The 14832-nt window shown below is 46.4% G+C and overlaps 1 protein-coding gene across 10 annotated transcripts in view; it reads right to left on the bottom strand.

Moving 5' to 3' along the window:
* Trrap (transformation/transcription domain-associated protein) overlaps positions 1–8397 on the bottom strand; it is a 119751-nt gene extending 111354 nt beyond the window's left edge. For 8 of the 10 annotated variants that reach the window (XM_005397925.2, XM_013521174.1, XM_013521173.1 and 5 more), the window contains exons 1-3: positions 8263–8396; positions 6056–6216; positions 5442–5491 (exon numbers count right to left, since the gene is read on the bottom strand). In XM_005397925.2, coding sequence (XP_005397982.1) covers positions 5442–5491; positions 6056–6155 — 150 coding nt within the window. In that variant the 5' untranslated portion in view covers positions 6156–6216; positions 8263–8396. Of the gene's footprint in view, positions 1–5441; positions 5492–6055; positions 6217–7830; positions 8022–8262 lie in introns of those variants that run through there. The other 2 variants (XM_005397926.2, XM_013521171.1) reach the window with 2 other exon arrangements.
* Positions 8398–14832: the final 6435 nt, after the last annotated feature.

The raw sequence follows: 14832 nt of genomic DNA, 5'->3' as shown, positions 1-14832 counted from the left end.
TTCTAGGATGGCTCTGCCACAATTCCAGTACGAAACCTCCTAGAAAGTCATGTGGCTTCTAGTGAGTTCAAGGCAGCTACAGTGAACCCTCAGTGACCGGCCTGACATACAAACAACTTGGGTTATGACCGGAATTTAAGTTTTAACTCGTGACCAAAACCTTGAGCTATGACCCAAATGCCGGCTGCTTGTGCTTCCAGATGGCCTTGCGTACAGATTTAACTCTTAGACAGGGCTAAAACATCGTACATCACATTCTTCCCGGCGCGGGGTTAAATGAGGAATCCCGGGCCGAAGTCTCTCTAAGGACACTGAGATCTGCCTGTACACAGGAGAGAGACTTTGAAGGTGTGTGGGGGAGCCAGAGCCTTCAATTGCTTCAACTGACAACCTGAGTTACAACCAGCCGTTGAGAACGAATTGAGTTTGCACATCAAGGGTCCACTGTATAACCTTTTCCTCATCTGGGAAAGGAAAAGCCTAAACAAACTAACATCTTTTTCCAATCTAAATATCTAACTTATTAATTAGATCAACTATTATTAGCTCTAACTTAACTCATTATTTCTCTGATTTCTAAAAGAATAACAGGAAATGAAAACTCTAGTTTGGAGATAACATAGTGAAATGGCTAATGCTTTAGGTTCTCAATCCCACCTAACAAGCACAAACTGCAGATATCACTTAACCTCTCTTTGATATTATTTCATGCCTGCCTTACAGACTAATGGGAAGATTACATGAGCTAATATATCATTATCTAGGGTGAACATCAATTATTCTGTTACTATTTACAGATCACCTGTATGCCAAATACTGTGCTAAGTGCCTACCACAGCCCTAACAAAAGCATTACCTAAAAATTTAAAAGGCTCAGAGACTAAAAACTGCCCAAATGTCAGAGTTTCAAATGTATCTAACAATGAAGTTTTCTCTCTTAATGTATCACTTATTTATCTGAAAAGTATTTATTGAGCTCCTATCATGTGCTCAAAGGAGATGAGGCTGGAACATGTGATCCTCCTGCCTCAGGCTCCCAGAATGGTAGGATTACAGTTGTGCACCACCATGCTGGGCCCATTATAGTCTTCATTCAACAAATTGCCTAATTTTTCTGCCAACACTTAAACTTGGCCACCAGCTTCTTGATCCAGATGAATTTTTCAGGTGATTTCTAACTTAAAAGTTGCGGTAGTTTGTCTTGAAAGATAGCCAATGTTATGATTTATACCTAGACGTCCAGCAAAAGCCTCATGCACTCACACTTCGGGCTTTTAGAAAGTGACTGTGTTATTGGGGTTATAGCCGACTTGCTTTAGGAGGTGGGGTCTTGTCGGAAGAGGTGAGTCATGAGGAGGGGACATGACCTGGAAGGATTTATCTCCCTCCCAGGCTTCCCCTTCCTCTCTGCTTCCTGTCTGCCATGCCACGAACAGCTCTTCTTAGCCATGCATTTCTGCCATTCTGTCCTGCCTTGGAGCCAGCTGATCCATGGACTAAAATGTGAGCTAAATAAAACTTTCCTCAAAGTTGTGAGTGTCAGACATTGTGCCTCAGCGATGAAGAAAGTAACTAAGATACCCAATTACTTAGTCCGAAGTGTTATCCCTAAATAGAGAAATGAATCCCAAATCACAAGGAAAAGATCCAAGTATACTGCTTCACTAATTTTTTTTTTAGAATAGACTGGAAAAACTTTCTTTCTTTTCCTCCCTCCCTCCCTTCCTTCATTTTTGATACTAGGAATCAAACTCAGGACCTTGTGCTTGCCAGGCAGGTACTTGTGCCACTAAGCTATATCCCTGGCCCTGGAAAAACTTTACAGGAAAAACAAAATGCATGTCCTTTGCCTTTGAAATTGTCTTGACAGAGATGTTCCATATTATTTCTCATGTTTAGTACTTCTTTAAGTACTCTTTATATGTGAATCATTATTTTTACTTTACATCCTTTTTGAGCCTTCGTTGTTCAATTTGCCTTAGATCTTCCTCTTCACGTTCTATGTTTTTCCTTTTCTATTTCTCTTTTCTTCTTTTCACTCTCTAACTGTACCCTTTCCAACTGCTTCTGGTGTTTTTCCTCCCTAGCCTGAGCCTTCACCTGTTGTACTTCAATAGTACCAGGTTTCGTTTTTCACACATGTAATTCATGCTTTCCCATACATAAGGCCAAAATCTGCTTACTGACGCTCAATCAAGATGTAATCCAAATAGAGCTCAGCCCATGGGCTTGTTTCTGCAGGTTCACAAGCTGCCCCAGAATTCAGCCTCTCCAGTTACCTGCCAGGACTACAGTTCTCTCGAGGATTCCTTCAATAAAATGCAGAAGGTAGGCTTACCCTCTTTTACCTCCCATCTTTTTATGTTTTGTTTTGTTTTTAACAGCTTCCTTTAGCAGCCTGGACTAAAAAAGAGAAAACTCCTTAACTACATCTCCAAATAGCCCAGGACTTTTTCCCAGCTTGGCCCAAGGCTACAAGTCCTTAAAGATGTTAATTTAAAAACAATGACAACAAAAAAACCTCAACAACCAGCCAAGTAAACTACAGACAGGGTATCTGATTCAATCCCACTAGCATTTGTCCAATGTTTTTTAATTCAAAACACCATGCAGACACTAGGAAACATCTATTGTTTTAAAACTTATCAACTCTGAGAGTTAATTTTATTATCTCCACATTAAAAACAAGAAGTATGGCTTTCTCATCTATCTGGTGAGATTAGCTGGTACTCATATGAACCATAAAGCTGGGAAAAAGGAACTGAATGTGGTCGTACAACCCAGTGATTCCAGCACTCTGGGTGGCTGAAGCAGAAAGATCACAAGTTTAAGCCCAGCCTGGGCAATTTAGCAAGACCCTATCTCAAAATAAAAAAATAACTTTTTTTCAGATGGACAAAGGGTAGAGCAAGACCATGATTTCCAAGAGATGAGTTTCTCCCCTCAGCTGACATGTGATAGGGCTCAGCTAGGTTCAAGTAGAATGTAAGACAGGCCCGCTGAGATGGCACAGCCCAGAGAAAAATGAATTACTGAATTGCCCCAAGGCCTTGGTAGATGGTTGGGCTGCAAAGATACAGGATAACACTACCTGAGGTCTGGCTTTAGGATTGTGAGATGAATAGAGTATTGAGAGTTTAGCAAGGTTAAAAGATGTTGGAGTTCAAGCCTGCCCAGGATGCAAAGTCCTACTTAGTATGCTAGTAACATCCCAGACATCAGACATACAGCTGAGGAAGGCCATGCCCCAGCAAGGCCTATTCTAAACCAGCTGCAACAAAGCCTAAAATTAACTCTTGATGCAATCCATGGGGAGACAGACTTTGGAAATTAAATCCAACCAACTCAAAGGGACTTAAGGAAACACCTTAGGCCTTTGATAGATCCTCCCAACTAAAGCATAAGACCATGTCTACATGAGTTCAATGTATTCTAAACTCATTCAGCAACTGAACGACCTACAAGTAAAATATCAACACTCTTCAGAGGTAGGTAACAACAGATTCCAGAACCACTATATAACTTCACTCATATAATGTCCTCTATATAATCAAAACTTATTAGACATGGGCTGGGCATGGTGGCACCTGCCTATAACCCCAGCACTCAGGGAGAATGAGGTAGAAAGACTGCAAGTTCAAGCCCGGGCAACTAGCAAGACCTTGTCTCAAAATATAAAATATAGAAGAACAAGGAGGCTATGACATAAAGATCAAAAGTTCAAAATGAGCTGGGCAAGTTAGTGACTTGGCAAGAACCTGTCTACCACCAAACAAAAACCAAGCAAATAAGAGCAAAAGAATGCAAGTTCTAGAACTGAAAATAAAATAACTGGCATTTTTTAAATATCCAAAAAAGTGAAAACGAACTTTAAAATCCAGTAGACCGGAGACAAAACGTCAAGCAATCTGAGAACAAACCAAAAAAAGACTGAAGAAAAATTAACTGTTTCACAAACCTGTGGGACAATATAAAATTATATAAATAAAGTCAGCTGGGGTGGTACACATATAATCCCACTAAGGACACTGAGGCAGGCACTGGAGGCCAGCCTGAACTACACAGGGAGACCCTATCTCAAAAAAGAAGAAAAAAAGGGAGCTACACATGAGAGTGTGGACATACAGATGAGGTATGAACTTTGTGGCAGCTCTCAAAAAAAATACAGCAAATATTTAAAAATTTTTAAAAACTAATTATAGTAAAAGATATATTGCCAGGCATGGTGGCTCACTCCTGTAATCCCAGCTCTTCAGAGGTTGAGGCAGGAGGATCGCTGCAAGTTCAAAGCCAGCCTGAGCTACATAGTGAGTTCAAGGCCAGCCTACATAACACAGAACCGGCCTATACAACACAGCAAGACCCTGTCTCAAAAAAAACGGTATCACCATTATCCCTCTCAGAATACTTTCTCTCACTCCAAACACACTTATTCCATTGTTCCTGCCTTTCTAAAGCAGTTCTGGAAAGAAATCCTCTTTCATGTTTTTACAAGATATGATCAAAAATATGGTGAACATTCCTGCCAAGTGTAAGCCACTATAAAGGCAGGCTCAGAAAACATGGTGCATCCTCACATCTACTTTATTCACCAGATCTAGCACCCTGCAACTTCTGTCTATTCTCCAAAATTGCATGACAGGAAGGTAAATGTTTCTACTAAATTCAGAACATTGATGCATGCACAACAGTCCAACTAAGGACAAGAAAGGACTTTCATTATGTTTCACAAAGTAGCAAGAACAAGGGGATAAGTATCTTTGAATTGAGGGGGAATATTTTCAGATGGATTAATGGCAATATGTTTTTTACTGTAATAAATATTTTATTTGAACACACAACACACTGTATTTTCTACCAAACCTCGTATGAGGCCCAGAAGAAATTACTTGATCAAAGTCACAGAAGTCTTTCTTTTGTTGTTTCCGACAAGGTTTCATTCTGTAGTTCAGGCTGAACTTGAACTCACTATGGAGCCTAGGGTGGCCTCAAACTCATAGTAATCCTCCTGCCTCAGCCTCCTAAATGCTAGGATTACATGTAGGCATGTACCACCACATCTGGCATTCACAGAAGTCTTACAGTAAGAAATGATACCCAAGTTTCATTCGCTAAAATACTATTACCAGAACGTAACAAACTCACAACATAAGTTTGAGTGCATCCCAAGAGTGCATGTGTAAGAGCTACTAGATTTAAAAATAAAAACATTTTAAAATAACCAAAAAAAAAAAAAAAAAACCCCAACACTTCTCAACATAGTTGGAGTTTATTATCACTAGAAGATGAACGAAACTGCAACAGTCTTAAATTTCAGTTTTAAAATACAAAAAGTTATAATAATAAAGATACTGATTTTTGAATTGGCAAAGATTGAAAGCAGCAATAGAAAAACATAAATGAATACCTCAAAAAGAAGTACAAAATAAGAAAGTTCATACCTCAAAATTTTCACTGACTTCTTGCATCATTTTTAACTTTGTTTCATCAGCTGTAAATGACAAAACAAACCATCAGGTAACTGCAATTATGTTAAGGATGTCCCTAAAATTCCTGGTTTAATAATTTAAGAGAAGCAATCAGATCTTATCAGTTTGACTGTCATGGTCCAATACAAGGCATATAGCTAGTTCCCTACAACCAGTCACACACATTCATACTCTCAGACACAGAAGTGCATGCACAGACACACACACACATACACACTCATGCCTTTTTCGGACTCCAGCCAGAATTGCTCATCACTTTGCTTCTCTACAAGGTATGGAGGAAAAAAACAGGAATTTTTTTTTTTTTCCAGTCTTTTTTTCCAACAGGGTCTCACTTTGTAGTGCAGGCTGGCCTTGAACTCACTACGTAGCCCAGGCTGGCCTCAAACTTGCAGCGATCCTCCTGCCTCAGCCTCCCAGGTGCTGGGATTACAGGCATGCACCACCATGCCCAGCTTAAAACAGGGATTTAAAGAGTTTATTTTGATATTTATCTCCATGTACATATAATTTAAACAGGATTAGTCAGGTTAATACATCTTTTAATGACAAAAGGTTCAACTCACGTGTATTTACATCCGTGAGAGCTGCCACAAACTGAAGGTACTTTTTCATAAGAGTGGTTTGGTCAACCACTGTGGCCCCTTGTGTTGCAACAAATGCCATTTTTCTTTTGAGCAGGTTTCTTTCTCAAAAGAAAAATACCAGGTCCATGAGTTCATCCAGCCTATGAAAAGAAATCTAAGGTTAGCCAATTTATCAAGGGCATGAGCTCACAACTTGTAAACAAAAATCTTACCTAAATGTCTGTACTAATCTAAAAACTTACACATTAATCCAGAATAAACATATTCTACTTTTATGAATATAAAATTTATCCAAATTCATTTTTCCTGAATATGATTTTCAGACAGAGCTTTTCCTTCCTACCACATTTCTTTGTTTCCCTGAGCCACGGGGTGGCAAACATTTTTCTGGAAAGAGCCAGATAGTAAGTATTTTAGACTTTGTGGCCATGCAATCTCTGTCGCAACTACACTGCTCCATTGTAGCCAGCAAGGAGTTACAGACAACATGTAAAGGAGGAATGAGCACAGCTGTGTCCCAATAAAACCTTAATTTTGGATACTGAAATCTGAACTTCATGTAATTCTCATTTATCATAAAATATTCTTTGACATATTTTCTCCAACCACTTAAAAAATACAAAAGCCATTCTTGGGGCCGGGAGTGTAACATGCAAGAGGCCCTGGGTTTGATCCCAAGCACCGAAAAAAATAAAAGCAACTATTCTTAGTTCACAGGTTGTGTAAAAACAGGCAGAACGCAGGATCTGGTCTGCTAACACCTTATCAACTCCTGCCCTAGGCGATTGGTTCTCAAACTGGTGTACCTCAAAATCATCAGAAGCCAAGCGTGGATCCCTAAACATTACCCCAGTGACTGTGACGGCCCCAGGAAGCAGCAGATTTTGTCTGCAGTTGAGGCACTCAAAAAGTACTTCTTCAACACGCCTTAAAAAGCATCTCTTAGTCGAAAACAAATTGCTGATGATGACACTGAGAATTGCCGCTCCAAGTTTACACCCAGAAACTTGGTTTCTGTTTTAAGAACTGGCACAAAAGCGTTCACAGAACCTGGTGAAACAGCTTTTGCCCCTCCTCCTCCTCCTCGCAAAATTACAATCCAGACTAAGAGGTGGTTCCATGGCTTGGTTGCTGCAACCTTTTTGCAGGCCTTTTAACACACACTTCCTTGGAAACGCCACTGATAGGGGCTCCAAAGACACCAAAAACAGGTCCCCGGGAAGAGGCCCGCGGATGTCCGAAAACAGAGGACGTCCGAGGACAGCCCACCAGCAGCCCCAGCCTCAGGGTCGGAAGTCACCAAGGACACCCGGCGGAGGGCACCGCCTCCCTGCTCCAGACACCGCGGACTCCACAGCGCTATCCGCGTCCCCGGGGATCCCGGACTCAGGGTCACGGCCTCTCCCTAACAATCCCACTAGTCCTGCTCCAACTTTTTATAAAGTCTCGATTCCTTTCTCTTTTTATTCTTCTTAAACATCAGATGTTAACTCTGCCATTTCCCGGGACCCCCGAGAGAAGCCAGGCCCCGCTTCCCGGCGTCAGACGAGGGGAAACGTCCCGTTCGTCCTGGCGGTGGGGAAGCGGCTCGGAGCCCCGGGAAGCCGCCAATCCCACCGCGCCCGGCCAGGCGGGGAGGAGGGGACCGGCTCCCCGCGGGAGCCTGGAGCCAACGGCTCCGCCCCGGCTGCGCCGAGCCCAGCGAGAGGCAGCACCGCCCGACCCGAGAGGGCGCTGTCGTCGCCGCCACCTACCTGCGCTCTCCGCGTCCGGCCCGACGAGCGAGGCGCCCGCATGGAGGCCGAGAGGTGGCAGGCTAGTCGAGACACCTCCTGGGAACACGACCCCAAGCCCTCCCCCGAGATCTCCGGTCCCAAACGGCCCCCGAGTCTCCTCCTTTTGTCGCCGTCCCGGGATACTCCGCGAGCGACCGCCCCCTAGGCCGCGCTACGGAGAGCGCCGAGGGCCAATCCCTGCACCGCTAACCCTGCGCCTCCCGCCACCTGCTCCCGATCGACCGGAAGCGATGGAGGCCTGAGAGTGACCAAGACTCCCGCCGCCTGGGGTGGGCTCCGGCGAGGGCCTGCTGGACATCACCACACCTGAAGCCCCCGCTGCGTCGCAGAGGCTCCCCAGGCCCAAGCATCTCGCGCATTTCCCGGGGCCGCACGTCCGCGCGTGCTTACCCCAACCTCTGCGGCCGGCCTCCCGCAGTCCGGCTCGCGCCCTCGGGCGAAGCCCTCACCGCCGCCGCCGCCGCGGCTCCGCTCGCAGTCCCGCCTCCGCTTAAAGCGGCCGCGGCCTCGTCAGCCCGCGGACAACTAGGCCCCAGCGCACCGCCCCCAAGTGGGAGAGGCCTGGGCGGCAGCGGGGCTAGGCGGGGAGGAAGGAGGGGCATCAGGAGCCAGAAGCCGGGAGAGGGGCGGTGGCTCTTCAAACCTGGAGAAGCCAGGCATGGTGGCGCGTTCCTATAATCCCAGCACTCGGGAGGCTGAGGCAGGAGGATCATTCCAAGTGCGAGACCAGCCTGGGCTACAAAGTGAGCTCAAGGCCAGCTTGAACTGCATAGCGAGACCCTATCGCAAAAAAGACAAAAACAAACAAACAAACCTGGGGCTGCAGCAAGGGCCCGCGGGGCCAGCAGGTAAAGAGTTTCCCTGAGCCTTTGGTGTCCCTAAAGCTCCTTACCGAGGCCAACCTGGGGTGTGCACCGGGCTCAAGTGGGCAAGTGTGGCCCCGGTGGTGTTCACCCTGGGCAGTGCTTGGCCGGCCAGGCGGGGTTCCCTCAGCCCCTCTCCCTTTCTGGAATCTTCAAGGAGCCAAAGAAGGAGGTGCAAGGAGGGGCTATAGGAATAAATAGACGGAGACCCTGTTAGCAAAGAAAGCATGGTATACTGCCCGCAGGTGGCCACCTGGCAGCAGAAAGGCCCATTTATTCTCTAAATGCATCTCTTTGTGGATGGATCCCCAAATTCGGCTTTGGGCCTGTCCACAGCAATGAAAGAACAGAAGGGGTAGTGGGGAGGAACAGTCTGATGGCCAAGAGGTGCCTTGAAGGAGAGGGTACTGTCTGGCTGCCCCCTTAGGCCCCACTTATGAGAACTATCCAACAGTGAGCCTGAGAGAGAGGGAGCGCATGAAAGAGATACCCTGACAACAACCTCCAGGCCCTTGTTTCCTCTCCTGCACCTTCCTACCTTCCATCCTCCCAGGTCACCACAGACTTGCCAGAATCATTAGGATCCCTTCCCAAGCTGGTCACATTTCACACTTTGCAGGAAATAATTTGCAAGGCTTGCACATACCCTGGAAGAAAGGACCCCTTCCAAAACATGCTCCTTGACACAAAACAAGCTACACCTGAAGTATTGGGACTGCAAGTGGATGTTTTTGGTACCAGTTATTTCCTTCCTCAGGGAAGAAGCAAACTGCTTAGAAGTAAAATCCTCTGTCCTCCCACCAGCACCCCAAAAAGTAGAAAGTCCAAAGTCGAGGAAGAACGGAAATATCTGAGGGCTAAAAATCAGTGTACTGAGGATTTTGTTATCTGTTTCAGAATTGAACCCAGGGCCTTCACAGTGTGTAACATCCCCAGCTCCCCACCCTTTAGACAAGGTGTAAAGACTAAGTCACTAAGTAGCCCAAACTGGGCTAGAACTTGTAATCTTCCTGCCTTAGCCTCCCACAGTGCCAGGATAATAGGCCTGTGACACCACACCTGTCTCTGACAGTTGTTTAATGTAGTTTGGGGGTGTCTCGGTTACTTTTCTCTCGTGGCTGAGACAAAATACCCAACACCCAAAATGAAGGAAGGGAAGGTTTATTTAGCTTACAGTTTGTGGAGGTTTCAGTCCATACTTGGCTGGCTCCGAGGCAGAAGATAGCAAAACAACAAGAGCAAAGGGGGGAATGGCAGCCGAACAGCAATGCAGCCAGAGCAAACCGGGAGGAATGGCGGCAAGCAGCTTTTTTCCCTGCCTTACTTTGTACTTTGTAAACAGGCTACCCCCACCTAAGGGGTGTGTAGGTCTCACATAATTTCCATGCCCTGCTCTTCCACAGGCTCAGGATGTATACAAAGTAAGCACTCTGGCTTCCTGCTCAGTTACTTAGCCAAACCTCTAGACTCCCCAAGTTGACACAATGTATCAACCATAACGGGGGAAAGAGAAAAAAGTAGGTAGATTAATCCTTTTGTCACTGTGCAAGCAGCAGCAGAAACACCAAAACCACATCCAAGATTTGGAGGTAGACTTATTTTACATCAACGGGCACTGATCAGGATCATTCCCAAAATATCAGGCCCTGATCTCTGGTGGTCTAGGGTTTATACTGGATAAGCAAGCAGGAAGTACAGAAGCAGAATGGCTTGTCAGATGGGGAATGGTTTGTACAATGTGCATCATAGTGACCAGCTATGCATCACAGTGACCAGCGTTTGTAAGAGACAGGAGCGACTGGATCTGGATCAGGAACTATTACCTGGGCAACTAAGAAACTGAAGTATACTGGAGGGGGGCATTTTCTGCTACATCTAGATGATGCCTGAGGAATTCCCCCAATGTGGAGATGGGGACTTCAGTTCACCCTGACAAGTAGGTTCCTGACTCTTGTCACAGAAAAGAACTTTAGTATACATCAGTGAAAAGCATAGAAACATTTATTAGGCCCAGATATGATGGTGCAGACTTGTAATCCCAGCACTCTTGAGAGGCTAAGGCAGGAGGATCACATGTTCAAACCCAGTGTGGGCAATTTAGTGACTTAGTGAAGACCCTGTCTCAAAATAAAAAATAAAAAGGGCTAGGGATGAGCTGGGCATGGTGGCACATGCCTGTAATTCCAGCACTCAGGAGGCTGAGGCAGGAGGATCGGGAGGCTGAAACAGGAGGATTGTTGTGAGTTCAAGGCCAGCCTGAACTGTATAGTGAGACCCTGTCTCAAAACAAACCAAAAAAAGGGCTAGTGTTGAATCCCCAGTACAAAAGAAAAGGCATACACACACAGTCTCCTGCCCTGCTGGAACCCCTGCTCCCCTTACATGCTGGATGTTACGGCTTGTGTCTACATGTTCCCCCAAAGCTTCACGCAGTCATAGGGGGGACTTCTCAGAGGTGGCTATAGCTAGAGTGTGTGGTGCTGGGATCAAGGGTGTGCAATTACTAATCAGTCCGGTGATGGGTTTGGCATAGTTCTGGCTAAGATTAAGGATGTGTGTGCTCACCCACTCTAGGGTGGGTAGCCTGCAAAAACACATGAGAGACAGAAAGAGGGCTAATGGCCTCTTTCTGCCCACTTGCCCTCACTGATGCCCCCTTTCTACCATAGAGCTGGTTTAGTATGGACTAAACCTCTATACACTGTAAGCCAACTAAAACTTTCCCCCTTTAACTTCGGCTGTTCGGTATTTTGTCTCAGCAATAAAAAAGTAAGACACTGGACATCCAGGAGGCTGACCTTATGACTTCCACTCCTGCAAACAACTTTCCACTGTGATGAATCCTTCCAAGATCTCTTACAGATATCAACAGAGTGACTAAGTATCCTGAGATCTAAGGAGTTGCGCTGCCCTGGCAGACCTGAGGTCCAAGCCTGGAATCCTACAAATTTAACAAAGGAATCTCCTTTGTCAAATTCCATCTTGATCCCTGCAAGCTGCCGTGGGATTTAGCCACCAAAGCTAAATCCCAGGAGCTGATTATTGTTACCTGTTCAATAGTCTCCAGCCCCACTGTTACACATTTCTAGTAGAAGATAATGAGCAGTGTGGTAGGAATGTAATCCTACCCTTCTGTTACCAAAAGTGATGACTGAAACAGAGGAGACGTGCCTGGCTCTCTCATTTTTCTCCTGCTGGTTGGAGCAGTGTGTGTCTTGGCCAGCAGCTGCCTGCTCCTTGCTTCCCTTTACTCTCCCTTGCACCTTTCTTCCTTTGCTATCTAGCAGAGTCCTCTCTGGCTAGGAAACCACCATTTCCCACTCCAACAGGAGTGCAGGGAGGCAGTGTTGCTCCCAGTTCCCAGCTCCCACCACTTCAGTCGATACTGTTGCATTTTGAGAACAGAGAGTGCTGCCCAGAGTAGCTACCAACAGAGAAGGAGGGGTCTGGGCCCCTTATTTACAGCAAACCTTCCCAAAGTTTCCCTTGTTTCAGCCCTCACCCTCAAGGAAATAGGTCTGCAAATGGCTACATAAGTAGCACTTCTGGGTTGCAGCTTCTGGGTTGCAGTCCAGGAGGGCTGCTTGCTGAGCCCCTCTGTACTATAGCACAGGCCCTGTTACAACAAAGAATCACCTTGGTGAGACTGCAAACCTGGTTGTAATTTTTCTTTGTGTGTGGTGAGGGCTCCAACAGTCCTGTCAATGTACTTGGGATTCTTATCTTGAGTAATATAGACAGGACAGTCTTTTCTCAGGAAAAACAAAAACACAGCTGTTAATACCAGAGTTTCAGGGATCAGCAGCCAATGAAGATGGTATGTAGTGCAGTCCTTCAACGTACAGTGTTCAGCACAAACTGGTGTCAGATGGTGACAGCCAGCAGTGGCGGTGATCAGCAGCTGGCTGTGTCAGCTGTTGGGATCCAGCATTACCTGGTGTTATCTGGTGACTGCTAGCAGAGCTGCACTTTGCCCATTCACAATTTCCATCTGAATCGAGCAAAAGAACCCTAGGCTGATTGGCAACAGACAATGTAAGCTGCTTCAGAAAGAATTTTTTTAACTCAAGAATTGACATCAGAGAGATCTGAACTTTCCACTACCCCCCAAAAGTGAATGAACCCATGAATTAGCCAGGAGGATGAAGTTACTGGGTCTCAGACCCTTTCCTCTGACGTTCTGGGTGTTTGGAGCCAGAGGTCCCCCAGTAAGGCTAGCTTCAGTGTCTGTTTTTTTTGTTTGTTTGTTTGTTTTTGTTTTTTTTTGTTTTTTCTCCGGTACCGGGAACCAAACTCACGACCTTGCACTTGCCAGGCAGGCGCTTTGCCGCTGAGCTAAATCCCCAGCCCCTAGTGTCTGTTTTGATTGTGTTCCCTTCAGCAAGGGATAGGATGTCTCCTTTGTGTGTCACTGTGGGGAATCCCATAAGATAATGTCAATGAAAACAGCAGAAGGGGGCAGCATGTAACAGGTAGAAAGCACTTAGGAATGGTTATCCAAATGAACTAACTTTTCTTTCTTTCTCTTGGTGTTACTGGGGATTGAAGGACCTTTTCACTGAGCTATTTACCCAGCCCTTATTTTGACGGAGTGTCTCACTAGGTCACTAAGTTGCCCAAGCTGGGTTCAAACTGGTGAATGTCCTGCCTCTGCCTCTCAGATTCTAGGATCACCATGCCTCCCTGCACTTTTAACATTTTCTAAAGGGGCTTGCGCAAATGTGCTCCCCCGCCCCCATTCCCACGAAGTAGCAGGTGTGGTGGGGCCCATCCTCAGGGAGCCCACAGCTGTCCCAGAGACAGGCCCCATGGACTTTAATATCTTGATGCAATGGATCAGATAATTATGATCCATTGTGCCTGCCAGGCACTGGTGAGACCAGTTCCCAGGCCTCAAAGGCTCATGCTGGCTTCTGGGACAAACTCGCTATAGGCAAGTTAGGGCAGCTGAAGGCGTTTGCTTTGGCCAAGGAGCAGCCTGATTGAGACAAAGAAGTGCCTGACGCTTTTCCCTGCCCAGCTGGAGCAGAGTGTGACTTAGCTAGTGGGTGTCTGCACCTCCTCCTAACACCCCAGCAGGCCGTCTGCACCTCCCCCTAACACCTCAGCAGGCCGCAACAGTTTGTATCAGTGTCCTCCCTAGTATCAAAACAACGATTTCCAGGCCAAGGTGAGTGCAGGCAGTCAGTGCGTGCCCTTTCCCCATCCCCCTTACTCCAGAAGATACTGTTGCATTTTAGAAGAATAGAGAGGGCTCCCTGGGTGGCTAAAATCAGAAAGGGAGGGATCTGGGCTCCTTATTTGTATACTTAACATTCACAGCAGGTCTTCCAGAAGATTCTCTGGTTTCTGTCTTCAGTGAAACAGGTCTGCAAATTGCTACATAAGTAGCACTTCCCAGGTACTTGGGGGGTTTAGTTTGGGAGACTTCCTGTCTGTGTACTGATCCCCGAGCGATGCAGCACAGGCCCCACCTGGCCTGGGTTATAGTAAAGAAGCATTTTGGTAAACTGGGTGTTGTAGCCGGGCAGGCCTGTACTCCCAGCACTCAGGAGGCTGAGGCAGGAGGATCATTTAGAGTTAGAGACCAGCCTGGGCTACAAAGTGAGCTCAAGGCCCACCTGAACTGCATAGGGAGACCCTGTCTCAAAAAGACCAAAAAAAATCACTCTGGTGTTCTTGTAGACTCAAGTAGTGTGGATGGAGCATACTGAGCGATTGGTTTTGGTTTTTAAAGAATCAGGAACAAGCCCTTAGAGACCAGAGAAGGGATTCGCATCCAATGGTGACAGCAGTGACCAGCAACCGACTGTGTCAACTGCTGGCATTTAGCATTACCTGGTGTCATCTGGTGACATCAGGGCTGCTAGCAGGGATTCACTTTGTCCATTTACTAGGCTGACTGGCAACACGATCATTCCTTATCTTGGCCTTCTGGCACACTGCAGGAACTGCATGTTTGTTGAATGAAAACTGCGAGCTTGAGATCTGGACATACCTGGAAAGGCCCAGGCGTCCTGCACGTGGCTTGGCGGCCCTGCACGCGCCTCTGGGGACGCTGAGTCACAGCGCGCGGGCACGGACCTGGCGGGGGAGC

Source organism: Chinchilla lanigera, unplaced genomic scaffold (genome assembly GCF_000276665.1).
Source record: "Chinchilla lanigera isolate Chin_1 unplaced genomic scaffold, ChiLan1.0 scaffold00059, whole genome shotgun sequence".
NCBI classification, from domain to species: Eukaryota; Metazoa; Chordata; class Mammalia; order Rodentia; family Chinchillidae; genus Chinchilla; species Chinchilla lanigera.
This window is presented reverse-complemented; position numbering and strand designations above follow the sequence as displayed.